The following is a 22,947-nucleotide window of genomic DNA, read 5'->3' as shown; positions in this document are numbered from 1 at the left end:
AAAACAGAGAGGAAAAAACTATCCAGAAAACAGAGAGGAAAAAACTATCCAGAAAACAGAGAGGAAAAAACTATCCAGAAAACAGAGAGGAAAAAACTATCCAGAAAACAGAGAGGAAAAAACTATCCAGAAAACAGAGAGGAAAAAACTATCCAGAAAACAGAGAGGAAAAAACTATCCAGAAAACAGAGAGGAAAAAACTATCCAGAAAACACAGAGGAAAAAACTATCCAGAAAACAGAGAGGAAAAAACTATCCAGAAAACAGAGAGGAAAAAACTATCCACATAACAGCGAGGATAAAAGGGAGCCCGAAAACGGAGAGAAAACTATCTAGGAAACAACAAGTAAAAATTAAGGCGACCCGAATACGAAGAGAAAACTATCTAAAAAAGTGCGGAAAAATGACTATCCAGAAAACAGCGGAGAGAAAACTATCCCAAAAAGAAACCCAAAACCGCAGCGAAGAGAAAGAGCGAGAATTCCAAAGTCAAGGTCAATTTAGTTCTTGTCACGCCACCTCACACGCCCCCCCCCCCCCTCGCCCCTCCCTCGACTCCACCCTTCTCCCTTACACCCTCCCCTTACACCGGCACCCCTTAACCCCTCTACCCACACACCACCTCACGCCCCTCCCCTCACTACCACCTCCCCTTGACTCCACCCATCCCCCCATTTCCTCCCTTACCCCCCATGACGCCACCTCACGCCCCTCCCTTTACTCCCACCTCCCTTTGACTCCACCCTTTCCCTTACTGTGGCACCCCCTTCCCTCCCTTACCCCTTCATGACGCCACCTCACGCCCCTCTCTCATTCCCACCTCCCCCTGACCCAACCCTTCTCCCCTTCCCCTCCCTTACCCCCCATGACGCCACCTCAAGCCCCTCCCCTCACTTCCTCCTCCCCTTCCCCCCACGGTGACCCCCCTCCCACCCCCCCTTTATCTCTTACAACAGCCTGCGCCCTTCTGTTTCTTTTTTTTTTCATCACTCTTACAACACTAATGGATTGTTTTTATTTATAACGTTTATGCTTCCGATTTATACACTAATGATACATGTTGCAAAATCAGACCACATCTAATCCGGAATAATGATGTTGAGACAGAGGAGATTGTAAGCTTATTTTCAACGTAAGAGAACACCGACATCAAAGTTTTTTTTTTTTTTTTTTTTTTTTTTTTTTTTTAAAGCAAAGGAGACAGTGCAAGGGCGTAAAAAAAATAAAAAAAAAATAATGAAAACAAAAAAAGCCCGCTATTTACTGCTCCTAACTTGTGGCGTTTGCACGTTCCTATCTCATGTATTTGTAGTTCTTCTATCTCTCTATCTATTTTTCTATCCTGCCTTTCTTATATATCTCACTACTCATATAATACCTCCGTCTAGCTACGAACTGGATAAACTTAGTCGTTCATCCTCCTACTTGGTTTGGTTGATAAATGGACAAATGGGGAACCCTGGGAAAGGTAAACTGTGCTAATCAAGATCTTGCACCATCTCCGTGTCCCGGGGTAATGGTTTTCATCACCCGCCACAGGGCCAATGGGACGGAGACAAGCACCGGGCAGCTTAACGTGTGCCACCAACTTTAGCTTTACTTTATACTTATACCACCACTTATATTACTACTTTTCCCTGCTCAATAATTCCTCCCTCTCGTGCTTTTCCGGCTTTCGTAGTTTATTTTCATTCTCTAGTTAATTTCTTTTTCTCGTTCCTTCTCGTATTTTTTTCCATAAGTACATCTGAATTTTCTATTTTAAGATATTTTTGGTTCCTCCTCATATTTTCCTTCCTACGTAGCTATAGTTTTCCCCCTTCAACTTCTCTTCCACTTACGCTTCGCTATTCCACTATTTTTCCCTTCCTACTTTTTATCCTCCTTCCGACGTATTTACCTACCTACGATCTTGCTCCTATTCCACATCTTTTCTTTTCTTTCACTTTATTTCTCCTCCCATTCGTATCTTTCTTCCTACGTACACTTCCTAATCAGAGTCTTGCTTCTAATCCACATTTCTTTTATTTTTTTCCATTATACTTTCCTCCCTACTCGTATTCTCCTTCCTATACATACCTACAATGCTGGTCCTGTTTCACTTTCTTTTACTTTTCTTTCACTTTATTTCTCCTCCCACTCGTATCTTTCTTCCTACGTACACTTCCTAATCATAGTCTTGCTTCTAATCCACATTACTTTTATTTTTTTCCATTATACTTTCCTTCCTACTCGTATTCTTCTTGCTATACATACCTACAATCCTGCTCCTGTTTCACTACCTTTTACTTTTCTTTCACTTTATTTCTCTTCCTTCCTACGTGCCTATGTACAATTTTTACCCTTCCAACTTTCACCCTCTTCACTGCCAGTCGTATTTTAGCTTACAATAAACCCTGAAAATAACACCCTTAGAAAACAAATAATACTCTACAAATACAAACAAAACAAATAACACCCCTTCACAACAACGACCAAAAACAAAACAAAAACAAAACGAAACACCGCGAAAGTAGAACGCAAACTCACGCGCATCTCCCATCACACAGGAATCAGGGCGGGTCGCGTTAAGCCCCGGCTGCTGGGGAACGCTTGGGTAATGACGGAAAGGTTAGGTCATGCCAGCCGGGGGAGATAAACACGCCGGGCATTGCTTAATGATGTGTGTGTAGGCCATGACAGGGGAGGAGGAGGACGGGGGAATGGTGAGAGGTGAGTGATAGAGGGAAAAAGAGGAAGAGAAGAAAATGATGGCGGAGAAAGAGGATATGGAAGTAAAGTGATAGAGGGAATGACAGAGGAAACTGAGGAAAATGGAAGGAAAATGAATAATAAGAAAGAAAACATGAAGAAAGGGTGGAGGCCGAGGAGTGAATGATGAAAAGGTGAATGATAAAGAGGGAAAAAGAGGAAAGTTATGAAAAGGGGGAAGGAGAATGAGATAAGAAGAAAAACATGGAGAAAGGGTGAATTAGAATGAGTAAATGGCGAAAGATGAATAACTGAGGGAAAAAGAGGAAAGAGAAGAAAAAGGGAAGAAGAATGAGGTGAACAAGAAGAGAAAAACATGGAAAAAGTTGGAGGAGAACGAGTAAATGACGAAAGATGAATGACTGAGGGAAAAAGAGGAAAGAGAAGAAAAAGGGAAGGAGAATGAGGTGAACAAGAAGAGAAAAACATGGAAAAGGTTAGAGGAGAACGAGTAAATGACGAAAGGTGAATGGTAAAGAAGGAAAAAGAGGAGAGAGAAGAAAATGGAAAGGAGAAGGAATATGATAAGAGAAAAAGGATGAAGGAAGGGTTGACGAGAATGAAAGAATGATGAAAAGTTAATGATGGAGGAAAAAGGAGAGAGAGGAAAGCGTGAAGGAGAATGTGATGAATAGGAAGAAAAGCATGAAGGAAGGGGTGGAGGACAACGAGGTTAGATAAGCACGTGAGGAAAAATGAGGAAAAGAAGAAAAACATGGAGAAAGAGTAGAGAAGAAAGAGAAATTGATGAAAGATGACTGAGAATAAGCACATGAGGAAATAGAAGGAAAATAGGATAAATAATAAGGAAAGAATTACGAAAGACTGGAGGAGAAGGACGTTTTCAAATCAGTTAACGTTCCTGGTATTGAATAAGTGGAAAAATCAACGTTACTGATGTAGAATGAATGAGAAAAAAACGTTACTTATGTAGAATGAGTGAGAAAAAAACGTTACTAGTGTAGAATGAATGAGAATAAAAACGTTACAAGTGTAGAATGAATGAGAAAAAACGTTACTAGTGTAGAATGAATGAGAATAAAAACGTTACTAGTGTAGAATGAATGAGAAAAAAACGTTACTAGTGTAGAATGAGTGAGAAAAAAACGTTACTAGTGTAGAATGAATGAGAAAAAAACGTTACTAGTGAAGAATGAATGAGAAAAAAACGTTACTAGTGAAGAATGAATGAGAAAAAAACGTTACTAGTGTAGAATGAATGAGAAAAAAACGTTACTAGTGTAGAATGAATGAGAAAAAAACGTTACTAGTGTAGAATGAATGAGAAAAAACGTTACTAGTGTAGAATGGATGAGAAAAAACGTTACTAGTGTAGAATGGATGAGAAAAAACGTTACTAGTGTAGAATGAGAAAAAAACGTTACTAGTGTAGAATGAATGAGAAAAAAACGTTACTAGTGTAGAATGAATGAGAAAAAAACGTTACTAGTGTAGAATGAATGAGAAAAAAACGTTACTAGTGTAGAATGAATGAGAAAAAACGTTACTAGTGTAGAATGAATGAGAAAAAAACGTTACTAGTGTAGAATGGATGAGAAAAAACGTTACTAGTGTAGAATGGATGAGAAAAAACGTTACTAGTGTAGAATGAATGAGAAAAAAACGTTACTAGTGTAGAATGAATGAGAAAAAAACGTTACTAGTGTAGAATGAGAAAAAAACGTTACTAGTGTAGAATGAATGAGAAAAAAACGTTACTAGTGTAGAATGAATGAGAAAAAACGTTACTAGTGTAGAATGAGAAAAAAAACGTTACTAGTGTAGAATGAATGAGAAAAAACGTTACTAGTGTAGAATGGATGAGAAAAAACGTTACTAGTGTAGAATGAGAAAAAAAACGTTACTAGTGTAGAATGGATGAGAAAAAACGTTACTAGTGTAGAATGGATGAGAAAAAACGTTACTAGTGTAGAATGAGAAAAAAAACGTTACTAGTGTAGAATGAATGAGAAAAAACGTTACTAGTGTAGAATGGATGAGAAAAAACGTTACTAGTGTAGAATGGATGAGAAAAAACGTTACTAGTGTAGAATGAATGAGAAAAAACGTTACTAGTGTAGAATGGATGAGAAAAAAACGTTACTAGTGTAGAATGGATGAGAAAAAACGTTACTAGTGTAGAATGGATGAGAAAAAACGTTACTAGTGTAGAATGAATGAGAAAAAAACGTTACTAGTGTAGAATGAATGAGAAAAAACGTTACTAGTGTAGAATGAATGAGAAAAAAACGTTACTAGTGTAGAATGGATGAGAAAAAACGTTACTAGTGTAGAATGAGAAAAAAAACGTTACTAGTGTAGAATGAGAAAAAAAACGTTACTAGTGTAGAATTAATGAAAAAAAACGTTACTAGTGTAGAATGAATGAGAAAAAAAACGTTACTAGTGTAGAATTAATGAAAAAAAAACGTTACTAGTGTAGAATGGATGAGAAAAAAACGTTACTAGTGAAGAATGAATGAGAAAAGGACGCAGAACAAAATGAAGCTGCAAGAGATTACACCCATGAGAGAGGATGAAACAGACTACGAAAATGAATGATTAAATGAAAATAAGTAACCGGACCTCATGATCTAAGCTGACCACGATATGAATGAGTGAAAGGCTGTATAAGAAGAATGGGTCTGAAAAAGAAAGGCTAGAATGGGTATGGAAAATGCAAAAGAAATGGTGAATCGATATGAATGAATGCGTGAATAAGAAGTAACTGGATGCAAACTAATATGAAAATAAGCTAAATAAGGATGAATGAATGGATGAATAAAGGCATAATAGGTGTGAATATAAGTATGAAACAAATGGAGAATAGATAAAAAATGAGTTTGAATAAAATGTGACAATATGGTGAATTAGTATTAAGATAAACAGCTGAATGGAGATTAATGGATATGAATGAAAACTTGATGGATAAAAATGAGCGTAAGATAAGGTAGACATAATATGGTCGAATGAAATACAAATAAACTGTGTGAATAATAAATAAACTAAACAAATGACAAAATATAAACAAATGAAGGACGAAAATAGAAAAGTTTGCCTGCCTTATACTTTATGTAAATGTTAGGTTACGTCAAGACCAGAGAGGGGAGACCTTGAGCGTAATAATGATAAGACAAGAAGAAATGGGAGAGAGAGAGAGAGAATGTGGAAAAAGTTGCATCATGGCACTCCACTTCTTCCACATGTAATTATACTTATTTCGACCCCCCCCCCCTCCCCCCTTCCACCCTTCCACCACCCTCCACCTTCCTCTCTCCCTCCACACACCTCCCATTTCTTCTCCTCATCTTCTTCCTCTCCTCTTCTCTCCTCCTCCACCTTCCCCTTCTTTCTTTCCTCCATTCCATTCATCTTCTTCTCTCTTCATCCTTCCATCCCCTTCTTTTTCTCCTTCCTTTTTCTCTTCCTTCCTTTTCCACATTAATTTTCCTCCTTTTCCTCTTCCTCTTCTTCTTTATCCTCTTCCCTCTCCTCCTCTCCCTTTCTTTTCATCTCTTCCTCTCCTCCTATCTTCATTTTTATTCTCTCCCTCCTCCCTTTATCTCCACCTCCTCCTCTTCTTCCTTTCCTCCATTCTCTTCAAATCCTCCTTTTTTCTATTTTTATTCTTCCTTATCCTCCTCCATTGCCTCCTTCCCCTTTTAATTCCTCTCTCCTTTCTTTTATCTCTTTTCCTCTTTCTCACTTTTTTTCACTTCTCTCCCTCCTTCTATTACGTCTCCTCCTCCTCCTCTTCTTCTCTCATCTCCTCCTTCTTTATTCCCTTGATACCAGCTTCTCATTTCTCTCCCTTTTCCTTCTACCTCTCGCTTCTTATTCTTTCTTCTTCCTCTTCCTCTTCCTCCATATCATACCCTTTTCATCTCCATTTTTTCTCCGCCTCCTTCTTTTTCCTCTCAAGCGATCGACCTCTCTCTCTCTTTCTCTCTCTCTCTCTCGCTCTCTCTCTCTTTCCACCTTCTCATATCCTTTTTACTTCATCCTTCCTTCAGCTTTTTCTTTATCTCTTCCTCGCCCTCCTCCATCATCTTTTAATCTCTCCTCCTCCTCCTCCTCCTCCTTAGATCCTTTTCACTCCATTCCCCCTCTAGCTCTTCCTTCATCTTTTCCTCACTCTCTTCCATCATCTTTCAATCTCTCCTGCGTCCTTTCTCTCCTCCTCCTCCACCTCAATCCTTCGTTTCATTCCTCTCTCCTCTCTCCTTTTCCCTCCCACTCTCTCCTCAACCTCTACATTCTAACCATTTAACCCTTTCTCCTCCTCCCACCTTCTCCTTTACCTTCTCTTCTCTCGACTCCTCCTCTTCTTCCTTCTCCTCCCACATAAACACGAAAACAACCTCCCCATTACACAAACCTTCCCATTCCCTTAACGCCCCATCCTATACGCCACCCACACCAGTAAATAACCTCTGAGTCCTCTTCCTCTTCTTCCTCCTTTTCCTCCTTTCTCTCTTCCTCCTCCTTCTCCTTCTCCTCCCACATAAACACGAAAACAACCTCCCCATTACACAAACCTTCCCATTCCCTTAACGCCCCATCCCATACGCCACCCACCCCAATAAATAACCTCTCCTCCTCTTCCTCTTCCTCCTCCTCCTCCTTTCTCTCTTCCTCCTCCCACATAAAACACGGAAACAACCTCACCATTTCACAAGCCTTCCCTTTCCTTCCCTTACCCCCCACCCCCTCCCATTCCTTTCTCTTCAACCCCCCCCCAACCAACCTCTTACCTCCCACCCTTCCCTTAACTCCCCAACCAACACCCTTATACACCCTTTAAACCCCACCCTTCCCATTCCCTTTCCTTAACTCCCCAACCAACCCCTTACGCACCCTTTAAACCCCACCCTTCCCTTTCCTTTCCCTCCCTTTAACCCCCTAACCAACCTCTAACCCTCCCCAAAAACCCACTACCCTTCCCATTCCCTCTCCTTAACCCCCACCCCCTCCCTTTCCCTCCTCTTAACCCCCTCTAACCAAACCCTTACCCCCAATACACAGGCTCTGAATCTACTTACGGAGGGGGTGTGTAGTGTTAGGGGTGGCACTGACGGGATCTAAGGGCCCCCCAACCTGCCCTTCCACTAAAGCTTCGATGTGGGAACGAACACCCGCTTCCACTTTCTGCTGCTCTGTGGGTGGAAGGGAGAAAGTGTGGATGAGTGTTTGGGTGGAGGAAGGAAGGGAAGGGAAGAAGGAGGGGGAGGAAGGAGGGAGGGGAGGAAGGATATAAGGAAAGGAAGGAGGGAAGGAGAGGAAGTAGAGGAAGGAGAGAAAAGGAGAGGAAGGAGGGAAAGAGAGGAAGAGGGGAAGGAGAGGAAAGAGGGAAAGGGAGAAAGGAGGGAACAGGAGGAGGAGGGAAGGTTTGGGGTGGATAAGGATGAGGGAGAAAGGGAAAGGGAATGAAAGGAGGAAATAAAGAGGAAGAGAGAGAGAGAGAGAGAGAGAGAGAGAGAGAGAGAGAGAGAGAGAGAGAGAGAGAGAGAGAATGTGTTACGTTGGGTGGAGGGAGAGCGAAAGAGAAAGGAGGCAGGATGAAGAGAGAGGAAGGGAGGAAGGGAGGGAGAGAGGGAGAGATGGATGGGCGCGTCTCAGTTAGTCAGTCAGTGGGTGAGAGAGGAAGGGAGGGAGAGGAAGGAAGGGAGGGAAGGGAGAGAAAGGTTATGGAGTAGAAAATGAGGCATAAGTATGGGCTAAGTTAGTGGGTTGAGGACGTATGTTAATATATGCAACACACACACACACACACACACACACACACACACACACATTTAAAACCACCACGTTCACACACACATACACACGTACACACACACGCGCGCCGTTCTCATCCACCTAACCATTACACACACACACATACACACACCACATAACCCCCTCCTCTCCCCCCCACACCCACAAACCCCTCCTCACCACCACCACCACCACACGTAACACCAACTCACCTTCACTCCCAGACCCTACAGCACCACCACCACAAGCAGGGGAGGGCGTGGCAGGCGCAGCGGGCGTGGCGGCAGCAGCACACACGCCACACACGTACGCTTTGGCCGCGGGGGACCAGGGGGCGCACCGCCGGCACACAGCGAGCCCACAGCCGCCGCCGCACGAGACCCGCTTGTTGAAGAAAAGACTGAACCCACCACCGCACCGCCCACAGGAGTTCCCGTCGCCACCACCACCACCGCCTCCGTCGCCGCCTCCGCCTCCAGTTCCGGCGGTCACACTTCTGCAGGAGGGAAGAAAATGGGGGTGAGGACTTGAGAAGAGTGATTTAGGGTATGGAATAGGTGAGGTGAAGGATAGGAAGAGAAGGTGAAAAGAAGATAAGGGATGTGAATGAAAGGGACTGTGAAGATGAATGATGGAAAGACTAGTGAAGAAGAGCTCAGAAGAGGAGATGAAGGGAAGGGGATATGGCTGGAGGGAAACGGGTGATACTGAAGGGTGAAGGTGAGTAAAGGGAGAGAGAGAATAGGGTGATAAGGGTAATTTTTGAAGACGGGATGGTCAGTAAGGGGAGGTGAAGGGAAAGGGTTGTGTGTTAAGTGGTTAAGTGTGTGATGGGGGGAAGGTTGGAAGGTGAAGGGGAGTAAGGAAGGGGAGCTAGGGAGGGAAGTAAGGGAAGAAAAGGGAATAGGAAGGATCATAGGAAGAACTGGAGGAAGAAAAGAGGGATATGGGTGTAAGAAAGAAAAAACGAAAAGAAAAATAGAAAAAAAAGAAAAAGGAGAAAAAAAAGCACAATCACAACAGGAAACAATGAAGGCCATGCTAAATAAAATAAATGAACACTGAAAAAATAATTAATAAATGACAATAAAATAACAAGATAACAGAAAAAAACAGAGCATAAAGAAAACATTATAAGCAAAATATCAATTCCTTTTTTCCCTTTCTTTCTCCTCACGGGAACACTCATACCTGGAACCTACCTTACCTTTTATTAATTAACTCTTCTCGCACCTGAACTAATGATTATAAGTTCATTAGACAAACAAAGACCCGAGCAGAGATATTGGTGTGTGCAAAATTAATAACCGCGAAACACCTGTATTTACCTGTTCAATTAACTCCTCTCGTACCTGAGTTTTTATGACCGAATGAAAGATAAAAATAAATGAGAACGTAAATTTGATAACCGTGACACAAAATGAAAAACAAAAACAAAAAACAAAATAATAACAGTGGCTCAAAAACCTGTGATCTACCTGTTCAATTAACTCTTCCCGTACCTGAATGTTTAAGGGAAAACGAATCACAAAAAGAAAGAAATAGCGTAAATTTAATAACCGTGAAATAAAAAGAAAAGAAAAAAAAAACAGTGGCTCGTACACCTGTAATTTACCTATTCAATTAATTTTCCGTACCTGAATATTTATGTAGAAACGAACCACAAAAAAAAAGAATTGGGAACGTAAATTTAATAACCGTGAAATGAAAAAAATAAAAAAAATACCATTGGCTCATACACCTGTAATCTACCCATTCAATTAACTTTTCCCGTACTTGAATATTTATGTAGAAACGAACCACAAAAAAAGAGAGAATTGGGAACGTAAATTTAATAACCGTGAAATGAAAAAAATAAAAAAATACCATTGACTCCTACACCTGTAATCTACCTATTCAATTAACTCTTCCCGTACCTGGACTTTTATGAACAGACGAACCAGAAAATAGAGAAACGGAGCATAATTTTAACAACCGTGAAATAGAATAAAAAAAATAATATAGAAAAAGAAGACAGAAGGTCGTCCACCTGTAATCTACCTTTTATTAATTAACTTCTCGCTTATGAACTTTTATGGACAAAGGAAGCCTAAAAATAAAGATCAAGTAAGTTTAATAATTTGGTTTCTTTTTGTGAGCAGCGAGTAGCGGGCTTTTTTTTTTTTTTTTATTGTTGTCTACTTTTTTGTGTGCCCTTGAGCTGTCTCGTTTGTTGTAAAAAAACAAAACAAAAAACAAAAAACAAAAAACGTGAAATTATATATAAAAAACTACAATAGAAAAATACAACAGTGACTCGTGCACCTGTAACCTGGCTTTTCAGTGAACTCGTATATGAACTTTTACTAACGAAGCACCAAAATAGAGATAATGCTACGTAAATTTAATAAACGCGAAATAAAATATGAAAACTGAACTAAACTAAACAAAAGATTGACAGTGGTTCTTACACCTATCTAATTAGCTCGTTCCACACCTGATCTTTCACGGGCACACGAACCACAAAAAATAGAGAAATGAGAGCGTAAATTTCATAACCGTAAAACATGTAATTAATGAAAACACTAAAACCGAAAACCCAAGTCAGTTACACCTGAATCTACCACTTTTAATTAACCTTTATCGCACCTTCTACCTGTTTTCACGGACACACGAACCACAAAAATAGAGAAATGAGCGTAATTTTCATAACCGTGAAATATGTAATCAATGAAAACACTAAAATAAAAAACCCAACTAAATTACACCTGAATCTACCTTTTTAATTAACCTCTCTCGCACCTTACACCTTTTTTCATGGACACACGAACCACAAAAATTGAGAACTGAGAGCGTAAATTTCATAACCGAAAAATATGTAATCAATGAAAACACTAGAATCGAAAACAAGTCAATTACACCTGAATCTACCTTCTTAATTAACCTTTCTAGCACCTTCTACCTGTTTTCACGGACACACGAACCACAAAAAATAGAGAAATGAGCGTAATTTTCATAACCGTAAAATATGTAATCAATGAAAACACTAAAATCCAAAACCCAACTCAATTACACCAGAATCTACCTTCTTAATTAACCTTTCTCGCACCTTCTACCTGTTTTAATGGACACACGAACCACAAAAATAGAGAAATGAGAGCGTAAATTTCATAACAGTAAAACATGTAATTAATATAAACACTAGAATCGAAAACAAGTCAATTACACCTGAATCTACCTTCTTAATTAACCCTTCTCGCACCTTCCACCCGTTTTTATTTTATTTTACGAAAGAACGAAGCACAAAAAATGAAGATACGAGTATGTGAAGATAATAACCACGAAACACAATGTAAAATAAACGATATAATAGGAAATACCAGTCAATTACACCTGAATCTACCTTCTTAATTAACCTCTCTCGCACCTTACACCCTTTTTTATGGACACACAAAGCACAAAAATGAGGATATGAATGTGTAAAGTCAACAATCGCGAAACACAATGTAAAATAAACTCTATGATAGGAAATACAATAGCTACACTTCCACCCGAATCAACCATTTTCATTAACCTTCCTCGCACCTGAAGTTCATTACCCAAAAGCACAAGAAGAAAGAAACGGGGATGCTGGAAATTCATAACCTCCTAACACAATGAAAGAACCGTTGAATAGAGACAATAACTGGCACTTGCACCTGAGTTTACCTTGCTAATTAACTTTTCTCGCACGTGGACTTAATTAGGTAATGGAAACACAGGCGTGGAAATTCATAACCTCAAAACACAATGAAACACCACTTGAATAGAACTAATAACAGACAATTTTACCTGAGCACACCTTTCCTGCACTTGAACTTCATTAGACCAAGAACACCATAAAAACAGTATTAAAGAAACAGAGGTGGAAATTCATAGACTTAAAACAGATAAAAGAAACTATACCTGTGGCTCTTACACCTGAATATATACCTTCCTAATCAACTTTTCTCGCACCTGAGCTTCATTACACACACACACACAAAAAAAAAAAAAAAAACCGCAATTGAGATACGAGCGTGGAAATTCATAATCTTAAAGGAGACAAAATAAACAATACCACTGGCCCTTACATCTGCATATATACTTTTCTAATCAACCTCTTTAGCACCACAACTTCATAACACCAACTAAAAAACAGTAATTGAGATACGGGCGTGGAAATTCATAACCTTAAATGAGACAAGAAATAATATCAGTGACTCTTACACCTGAATATACCTTTCTAATCAACCTCTCTCACACCTGAAGTTTATTACAGCAACCAAAAAACAGTGATAGAGAAACGGGAAATTAATAACGATAAAACACCTGCACATACATTTCTAATCAACCTTCCGAGCACCTGAACTTCATAAGCCCGAGAAAGAATTGTGATGAAGAAATTAGTGCGTGAAATTTGAGATACCAAAACAACATAATGGGAAAATAACAACATGAGACAATAACATAAGAGCGACACTTGCAGCTGGACCTACCTACCTTTGCTAATTAACCCGTCACACACCTGAGCCTCGTTAAGCAACCAGAGCGCAAGAATAAAGAAGTGTAACCGTAACATACATACGAAGGAAATAAACGACTTAATCACCCTCCTCCTCCTAATTACCGCAACGACAAAAAAAAAAAAAAAAAATAGATGACACTCTTCATCCCAAAGAATATTAAAAGAAATTTCCGTAAACTCAATTATCTTTACTTTTGTTTAATCTATATAAAAAATACTCTTCGGTTAAGTGAAGTAAAAAGGATGAAAATAATGAAAAGAAAATCGCTTCCCAAACAACAACAACAACAACAACAAAAAAAATAGATATCTTGAAAAGGAAACGAAGCAGTAAATAAAAATATAACAAAACGAAGAAATAAATGAAAATAAAAAAAAGATTAAAACAACATAGAAGAAGACGAGCATAGAAATAAAAGAACAAAACAACGAATAATGAAAACGATCTAACAAATAAATAAGATAAATACAAAGAAAGAAAGAAAGAAAGAAAAAGAAAAAAGAAAGAAATAAGTAAAGAAATAAATAAAATAAAGAAAACAGTAAAGCATCAAAACACATAAAAAAATAAACAAGGTAAATAAACAAGGTAAATAAACAAGGAAAATAAACAAGGTAAATAAACAAGGTAAATAAACAAGGTAAATAAACAAGGTAAATAAACAAGTATACGAACAAACAAAGACCAATAAAAATAATAAGGCAATAAATCACAAAAGCTTTGGACGTCCAGGAAGCGGTTTAGGTGTGTGTGTGTGTGTGTGTGTGTGTGTGTGTGTGTGTGTGTGTGTGTGTGTGTGTGTGTGTGTGTGTGTGTGTGTGTGTGTGTGTGTGTGTGTGTGTGTGTGTGTGTGTGTGTGTGTGTGTGTGTGTGTGTGTGTGTGTGTGTGTGTGTGTGTGTGTGTGTGTGTGTGTGTGTGTGTGTGTGTGTGTGTGTGTGTGTGTGTGTGTGTGTGTGTGTGTGTGTGTGTGTGTGTGTGTGTGTGTGTGTGTGTGTGTGTGTGTGTGTGTGTGTGTGTGTGTGTGTGTGTGTGTGTGTGTGTGTGTGTGTGTGTGTGTGTGTGTGTGTGTGTGTGTGTGTGTGTGTGTGTGTGTGTGTGTGTGTGTGTGTGTGTGTGTGTGTGTGTGTGTGTGTGTGTGTGTGTGTGTGTGTGTGTGTGTGTGTGTGTGTGTGTGTGTGTGTGTGTGTGTGTGTGTGTGTGTGTGTGTGTGTGTGTGTGTGTGTGTGTGTGTGTGTGTGTGTGTGTGTGTGTGTGTGTGTGTGTGTGTGTGTGTGTGTGTGTGTGTGTGTGTGTGTGTGTGTGTGTGTGTGTGTGTGTGTGTGTGTGTGTGTGTGTGTGTGTGTGTGTGTGTGTGTGTGTGTGTGTGTGTGTGTGTGTGTGTGTGTGTGTGTGTGTGTGTGTGTGTGTGTGTGTGTGTGTGTGTGTGTGTGTGTGTGTGTGTGTGTGTGTGTGTGTGTGTGTGTGTGTGTGTGTGTGTGTGTGTGTGTGTGTGTGTGTGTGTGTGTGTGTGTGTGTGTGTGTGTGTGTGTGTGTGTGTGTGTGTGTGCAGGTAAGCGTGGGCATCCGGTGACTATTACCTGGATGGCCACGTTACCTAACACTCTCTCTCTCTCTCTCTCTCTCTCTCTCTCTCTCTCTCTCTCAAAACATAATATATAAGTGAGAGCAACAGGAGGAAGGCACAAAAGAGGAGAGGGATAACGGAGGAGGGGAGAGAGGAGAGGGAAGAAGAGAGGAAGGGGAGAGAGAGAGAGAGAGGGGGGGGAGAGGGAGGGGGAGGAGCTATACCCTGACAGTCAGCTTTAATAACACACTACCACGTCTCCCCTGCACACACACACACACACACACACACACACACACACACACACACACACACACACACACACACACACACCTCCCTCCCTCTGGCGTTAACCATTGTTCTTTTTTTCTAGTTCATTTTATTGCCTTTCTCTATTTACTTCTTTATCGGTTATTTTCTTTCCCTTCCCCTTTTTTCTTTATGATGTTTTTTTTGGTTTTATTTATTTCTAGCTTTTCTTGTTGTTGTTTTCTTATTTTTTACTGTTTTCTTGTTTTCCTTCTTCCCTTGTTTTTTTTCATGTTTTTTTTCCTCTTCGTATCTTTCAGTTTGGCTTCCCTTTTTCCTTTCCTTCTACTGTCTATTATTTTCTTCATTGTTTTCCCTCTTTCTTTATTCTGTTCGTGATGTTTTGTGATGTTTTGTTCTCGTAATATCTTTCCCTCTGACCTTTATCTCCCCCTCTAAGCCATTTTCCTCTTTCCTCTCATTATTTCCTTCAGTAACATCTTTCTTTCGTATCTATATTGAGGCTAAATAACTCCCTTCCCTTGACCCCATCTCTCTACCTTTATTCTTTTCGTGACGTTTTGTCCTCGTAATATCTTTCTCTCTGACCTTTATTTTCCCTTCAAGTCATTTTACTCTTTCCTCTCATTATTTCCTTCAGTAACATCTTTATTTCGTATCTATATTGAGGCTAAATAACTCCCTTCCCTTGACCCCATCTCTCTACCTTTATTCTTTTCGTCATGTTTTGTTCTCGTAATATCTTTCCCTCTGACCTTTATTTTCCCTTCAAGTCATTTTCCTCTTTCCTCTCATTATTTCCTTCAGTAACATCTTTATTTCGTATCTATATTGGGGCTAAATAACTCCCTTCCCTTGACCTCATCTCTCTACCTTATTCTTTTCGTCATGTTTTCTTTTTCGTCCTTTCATTCCCTCTGACCTTTATCTTCCCCTTCAAGTCACTTTGCTCTTTCCTCTCTCTTCATTTCCTTCAGTAACATCTTTATTTCGTATCTTTATGGGAACTAAATTACCCTTCCCTTCCAGTCCATCATTTTCCCTCTTAATACAACGCTGAATCACCATAAATTCTCAAAACACAAACTACATAACGTCAAAACAAATTCCCCCATGGCAGAAATAAATGTCGACGGTAATGTGTGTTCTCTGTATTCTCACACGCCAGTTCTCTCTCAACCGTCTGTGCTTCCTCCTGGCTGTGATTATGGAGGAGAGTATCAAGACACCTCTCACCCTGAAACTGACCTCTCTTTTGACCACTCTTTACACTATTATTATTATTTTTTAGGAGCAACGATTAGCGGGGATTTTATTTTCTACACTTTTTTTTTTAGTTGCCCTTGAGCTGCTTCCTTTCCTGTAAACAACAACAAAACAACAACAAAAAACTCGTATTACCCAGGCTCATACACCTTCCCTTTACCTGCAAACACAAAGGATCGCCTGCTACTTTTCTGTCTCGTCCACCTGTTGCTTTAAGTTCACAGCCATTTAGAGGGGTACCTGGATTCCTCTCTCCCTCCATTACCGCCACCATGAGCAGGTAACTCGAGTGCGTACCTGGTAACCCAAAATCACAGGTGAGTGGATCATTGCATACCTGTGTTTTCTACCCGATTTTCCCTTTCCGTTTCTTTCCCTCCACCACCATCACCTCTACACCCAGGTAACTAGAATGTACCAGGTAACCTAAACTTGCAGGTGACTGAATGTGTGCCTGTATTTTTCACTCTCTCTCTCTCTCTCTCTCTCTCTCTCTCTCTCTCTCTCTCTCTCTCTCTCTCTCTCTCTCTCTCTCTCTCTCTCTCTCTCTCTCTCTCTCTCTCTCTCTCTCTCATTTTTTTTCTTTCTGGTCATCTCTTCTGTCTTTTCTTTCTTTCTTTCTTTCTGTCTGTTTTTCCCACCATCACCACACACACACACACACACACACACACACACACACACACACACACAGTTAACTAGAGGTGAACTAAAATCGCAGGTGACTGAATGATTCCGTACCTGTATTTTCATCTCCCTTTCATTATCTTCTCGCAGCATCACCTTACCTGCCTACCTCACACAAGAACAAGTTATATGTGGCAGATTAACTAGTGCATATGACAGGTAGATAAGTTGATTAAATATACCTGTGAGTTTGCACGTACTCCTTCAGACCTTCCTTCCCTCTCGCTCATTCTCTCGCAGCCTCACCTTACCTGTCTACCTCAATCAATAACAAGTTGTGCGTGGAAGCATAACTAATGTGTATGTCAGGTAATGTAAATGACCGGACAGGTGTGTGTTTGTACTCCTAACCTTCCTTCCCTCACTTCCTCTCTCACCTTCTCAAAGCATCACCTCACCTGTCAAACTCAATCAAGAACAAGTTGTGTGTGTTAGGTAAAGGAATGGATAGGTGTGTGTTTGTGTTTCTGACCTCTCTCTTTTCATCTCTCATCTTTACGCAGCCTCACCTACCTGTCTATCTCCCTCCCTTCCTCCCTAACAAAGACAAATGCATAGGTCAGATAGTGGAAGTTAGTGGATGGTTGTGTGTGCTTCAATCTCTTTCCCTCTCTCCTTTCTCTCTCTTCCTAACAAAAACAAGTTGTATTTGGAAGCGTAGCAAGTGCAGAGGTCAGGTAGAGTTAGTGAATGGTTATGTGTGTCTCAATCTCTCTACCTCTTTCCCTTACTCTCTTCCTAACAAAAACAAGTTGTATTTGGAAGCGTAGCAAGTGCAGAGGTCAGGTAGAGTTAGTGAATGGTTATGTGTGTCTCAATCTCTCTACCTCTTTCCCTTCCTCTCTTCCTAACAAAAACAAGTTGTATTTGGAAGCGTAGCAAGTGCAGAGGTCAGGTAGAGTTAGTGAATGGTTATGTGTGTCTCAATCTCTCTACCTCTTTCCCTTCCTCTCTTCCTAACAAAAACAAGTTGTATGTTCAAGCGTATTAAGTGCATAGGTCAGGTAGTTTAAGTTAAGTGGATATGTGTGTGTCTCAATTTCTCTTCCTCTTTCCCTTCCTCTCTTCCTAACAAAAACAAGTTGTATGTTCAAGCGTATTAAGTGCATAGGTCAGGTAGTTTAAGTTAGTGGATATATATGTACCTGTATCTCTCTCCCTCGTTCCCTCCCTCACTGTATTGCTTTAAAGTCACATCAGTTAGGGGACGCAGGTAAATTTCCCACTATTTTTGGGAGCTACAGAGCGGCGGTCATTTGTCTGGCCCTAAAACCTCCCTGCCGGCCCTGTGTGCGTGGCAGGTGAAAAAAAAGGCCAGGTAAGCCGTGTGTGTGTGTGTGTGTGTGTGTGTGTGTGTGTGTTTATTGTGTGGGTTAAATTTCCATCCATTTATATGCTAATTGTGTTTTTTTCATGCATTTTGTCTCGTGAGTAATGGAATGTTTTTGTGGCATAGCGAATATTTTTTTTCTTTCAATGTTAGCGAAATAGTTCTTTTACATTTGTTTTTGAGACCAATTACGGCTTAGAATGTTTTTTTTTTCTGAGGAGCGCTTTCAATTTCATCCCTTGCTTTGAATTAATAGATTTACATATACACACATCCTTGCCTATACGATTTATTGAAGTAATGAAAAGACACTTCAATTATCATAAAGTTGTTGAAGCTATTTTCGGTGTTTATCGTTTGAAATACTTTATGCATCAGTTTACACGTTTATGTATTTTGCGGATATTTTACATTTCAAGTTGTATTCCATTTTTTTTTAGCATCCAGCGTTTGGAATAATCTTTTCATTGGTTTACATTTGGGTTACACGTTCTTCATTTCCATTTCTCTTCGTTTTTTCAGCATCACGGCAACACACAACCTAACAAAACTAAACCTAACCTCACCAAACCTAACCAAACCCCAAACCTCACCAACCACTCCAGCGACACACAACCTAACAAAACCTAACCTAACCTAACCTAACCAAACCTCATCAAACCCCAAACCTCACCAACCACCCCAGCGACACACAGCCTAACAAAACCTAACCTAACCTAACCTAACCAAGCCTCATCAAACCCCAAACCTCACCAACCAGCACTATAAAGAGAGGTCATTTTTGTCAGGCCATATATTTAAAACCCTGTAAACCACCACTAAAACCAACACACGTGACCCCCCCACCCCCACCCCACCCCACCACCAGGTAATTAGTGCATAACAGGTAGCGCAGGTGAGTGGACGGCTGTGATTACCTGTCTCTCTCCCTCTCCCTCACCCCCCCCTCCCGTCCCTCCCTGACACCCTGTACTCGTCTCGTCTTACACACCTGACTCAAGAACACGTTATATACATGTGGGAAGGAGTATATTAGCTTCTCAATTTCCTTTCTCTCTGTATGATGTAAAGATTCACTTCTGTTTAGTCTTTTTCATTATTTTCTCCTCCTCTTCTTCTTCTTCTTCTTCTTCCTCTTTTGTGTTCTTCCTTATTATCTTTTTCTACTCTTCTTCCTCCTTCTGTTCTTCGTTTTTCTTGTTCTTTCTTGTTATATAATTATCATCCTCTTTCTCCTCCTCTTCTTCCTCTTTCGTCTACCTCCTTGTTATCTATTTATCCTCCTCTTCTTCCTCTTTCTTGTTCCTTCTTGTTATGTATTTATCCTCCTCTTCCTCCTCCTCTTCTTCCTCTTTCGTGTAGCTCCTTATTATCTATTCATCCTCCTCTTCCTCCTTCTATTCTTCCTCACCTCCTTGTTATCTATTCCTCCTCCTCTTCATCCTCCTCTTCTTCCTCTTTCGTGTATTTCCTTGTTATCTATTTATCCTCCTCTTCCTCCTCCTTCTATTCTTCCGCTTCTGTTCTTTGCTTTGTTTTATTTCCTTCCCCTTCCTCTCCCTTCCTTCTCTGACAAGCATTTCTCCCCTACTGAACTCAATCACCAGTCTGTCCCTCCCCTGCCATCTTCCTCTTCTTCCTCCTCTTCCACTTCCGCACAGGGTCCCTCACTCCTGTTTTCCTCGCTTTTTTTTTTTTTACAGTAAAGGAAACAGTTCAGGGGCAAGAAATAAAAGGAAACAATAATGAAAAAAAGCTCGCTACTCCTGTTTTCCTCGCTTTTCACTTTTTCCTTCCCTTTCTGAACTCCTTGTCACATGTTCTTTCCAGTCTTTTTTCCTTTTCCTCTTTTCCTCTTTCACATATGCTTCGTCAATCCTATCTCTCCTTCCTTATCACGCATTCTTTACCCACTAAACTCCATCTTTACATGTACTTTGCAATCTCTTTCTTTTCCTTTTTCCATCCGCAGTATAAACTCTGATTATCTACGCCTCTACGGTACAATTTCCTTGCTGGTTCTTCTCACCTGTAATCTCTCTCTCCCCTTCACCTGTCACTGTTAAGCTCACCTTTGCAGCCAGGTGAACCAAGCAGCGTGGAGGGCCTTCTGTTTGTGTCTGTCGCAGCACACACAGCACGAACAGCACCTCCCACAGCGGCCACAGGTACAGCACGCCCAGGAGGAGGAGGAAGAGGAGGAGGAGGAGGAGGAGGAGATAGAAAGTGACAGCACGCGTTTAGATGTAAGAGGAAGATGAGGAGGAAGATGAGGAGGAGGAGCAGCCGTACGGAACAGTGAATGAGGAAGAGGAGGAGGAGGAGGAGGAGGAGGAGGATGTTTGTTGAGGGGGAAGAGGCGGCGGCGGCGAAGGGAAGAGGAAGAAAAGAAGCGCCGGAAGAGAGAGGGAAGACTCCTCCACCATGGCTTCTTCCGTGAGGAGGAGGAGGAAGAGGAAGAGGAGGAGGAAGAGAAGGGAGAGGAAATGAAAGAGGACCGAGGACGAAGGAATGAATTGGAAGAGGGAGAGGAGGAAGATAAATGGGAGGAAGAGAAGAAAGAGGAGGAGGAGAGGAAACCGGAGGAGGAGGAGGAGGGAGAGGAAAGAGATGGAGAGAAGGGATACATTACCTGGGTCGTAACTCTTCTCTCTCTCTCTCTCTCTCTCTCTCTCAAGACCGTATGACCCAGCCTCTTACACCACCACCACCACCACCACCACCACCACTATCACCACCACCACCATCATCACCACCACTACTTCTTAACACCACTGCATCTCACCACCACAATACCACTTCTTCATCACCAAAAAACTCCATTAGGACACCACCACGACCGCAAACACCACCCCCGTCATCACCACCTCTCTGACACCACCACCACCACATCACATCAACACCAATTCCACCATCCCTCAACACCACATCAGAACGTAACACTGTGCTCCACCACCACCACCACCACCACTAAAAAAAAAAAAAAAAAACTCCACCTCACTCTTCCTTCCTGCCACTCGGTCAACAAACACACAAACACACAAACACACCTGTCGATACACAGCTACAGGTGTGATGGTGACGCAGGTGTAATGGGGGAGGGGAGAGAGAGGTGTAAGGGGGAGGGGGGGAAATAAGGGGGGGAGGGGGAAGGGAGGGGGGCCAACGCACCTGTCACCTGGGCTAATTGGGGCAAGGTGTTCGTACGGCAGGTTAATGAGGTGGAATGATTACCTGGTTGTTAGGGTGATTAATGTGTGTGTTTGTTGTTTTTTGTGTGTCCAGGTGGTTAAGAACTTTCACTGTTATTACTGCTATTGTTATTGTTATTATTATTATTACTTTCATACCTTAATTAGTGATATATACATAAGAACATAAGAACACATAAGAGCGGGAGTCTGCAAGAGGTCTTTGGTATTTTGTAAGTGTGTGTCTTTGTGTTGTGTGTAATTCACCCACGGCCTGATCACCAGCTAGGCTCGTCATCGCCAGCAAGAACCCTCCCGACCCGAGCAAGCACACAATAGTCGATCTCTGGGTACCATAAAGGGGGGACAGTAACCGCTCCTTTGTCAGTGGAAAATCCCGGGCCAGAGCAAAGCTAGAACCGCCTGCCAGACCGTGTAGCATGGCAGCGCAGAGCTTTGCCACTGAGCTACCGGAATGGTGTGTGTGTGTGTGTGTGTGTGTGTGTGTGTGTGTGTGTTTTACGGCAGAGGAGACAGTGCAAGGGCGTAAAAAAAAAAATAAAAAAAAAAGAAAAGAAAAAAAAAGCCCGCTACTTACTGCTCCTGTGGTGTGTGTGTGTGTGTGTGTGTGTGTGTGTGTATGTTTTACGGCAGAGGAGACAGTGCAAGGGCGTAAAAAAGAAAAAACTATAATTAAAAAAAAAGGCCCGCTACTTACTGCTCCTGTGTGTGTGTGTGTGTGTGTGTGTGTGTGTGTGTGTGTGTGTGTGTGTGTGTGTGTGTGTGTGTGTGTGTGTGTGTCCTTTATTCCTTCGGTTTCATCCCACATTCATTCCTTCGTTCTCTTTTATCTTCGTCTTCGTATCAAATGGACAGCAACTTTCTGCCAGTTCTCTTTTTTTTTTGCATTTTTATTCTTTTTCACTTTCGTATTCCCGCTTTCCCTCCAGGACACCTCTCTCTCTCTCTCTCTCTGTTTCGTGTCCCTCCGTTCTGTTTCACTAATCCTGTTACTCCGCCATCCTACACGTTTCACAAAGTTTCGCTCACCCGCCACGTTCCCTGCTCCATTTCCCTTATTGGTTAGTCGTCGATACGCCCCGAAATGCATCGCTCGCATCCGAAGTCATTTACACACAAACGCGCACACACAAAAAAAACACCGACGCTGGCTTTTTAAACACCCGAGTCGTTACATTTAGACGCTCCAGTTTATTTTTTCAGAAAGTTTCGTCCCTTCGGCGGAAAGTGACGTGCAGAAAGGCCAATTAGTCGGTCCCAGGCGATCCCCAAACCGAATTGCATCGTTAGGACTTACCATTTTTCGATTTCTTTAGCAATATCTTTTTTTTGCTAATTATACGTATTTTTAGTCTTTTAAGTAATGTTCCTGTCTTTTTATTTCACTTGCTTTTTTATTTCTTTTGTATAATGTTCTCTTTTTCATTTTACTTATTTTTTCATCTCCTTTAAGTAGATGTTCTTCTCTTCACTTCCTTATTTTTTTAGTCTTTTAAGTAATGTTCCTGTTTTTTTTTTATTTCACTTGTTTTTGTTATTTCTTTTGCTTAATGTTCTTTTCCTTTTACTTATTTTTTTTTTCA

At 41.0% G+C, this 22,947-nt stretch overlaps 1 protein-coding gene across 11 annotated transcripts in view; it reads right to left on the bottom strand.

Moving 5' to 3' along the window:
• The window catches only part of LOC126987969 (uncharacterized), a 146,847-nt gene that overhangs the window by 46,143 nt on the left and 77,757 nt on the right, over positions 1 to 22,947 (bottom strand). For 8 of the 11 annotated variants that reach the window (XM_050845668.1, XM_050845666.1, XM_050845659.1 and 5 more), the window contains exons 1-3: positions 20,225 to 20,796; positions 8,721 to 9,004; positions 7,794 to 7,907 (exon numbers count right to left, since the gene is read on the bottom strand). In XM_050845668.1, the coding sequence (XP_050701625.1) occupies positions 7,794 to 7,907; positions 8,721 to 9,004; positions 20,225 to 20,781 (955 nt within the window). In that variant the 5' untranslated portion in view covers positions 20,782 to 20,796. Of the gene's footprint in view, positions 1 to 7,793; positions 7,908 to 8,720; positions 9,005 to 20,224; positions 20,797 to 22,947 lie in introns of those variants that run through there. The other 3 variants (XM_050845663.1, XM_050845662.1, XM_050845661.1) reach the window with 1 other exon arrangement.

Source organism: Eriocheir sinensis, chromosome 67, assembly GCF_024679095.1.
Source record: "Eriocheir sinensis breed Jianghai 21 chromosome 67, ASM2467909v1, whole genome shotgun sequence".
NCBI classification, from domain to species: domain Eukaryota; kingdom Metazoa; phylum Arthropoda; class Malacostraca; order Decapoda; family Varunidae; genus Eriocheir; species Eriocheir sinensis.
Note: the sequence above shows the minus strand (reverse complement) of the source record. Positions and strands in the feature narration are given on the sequence as shown.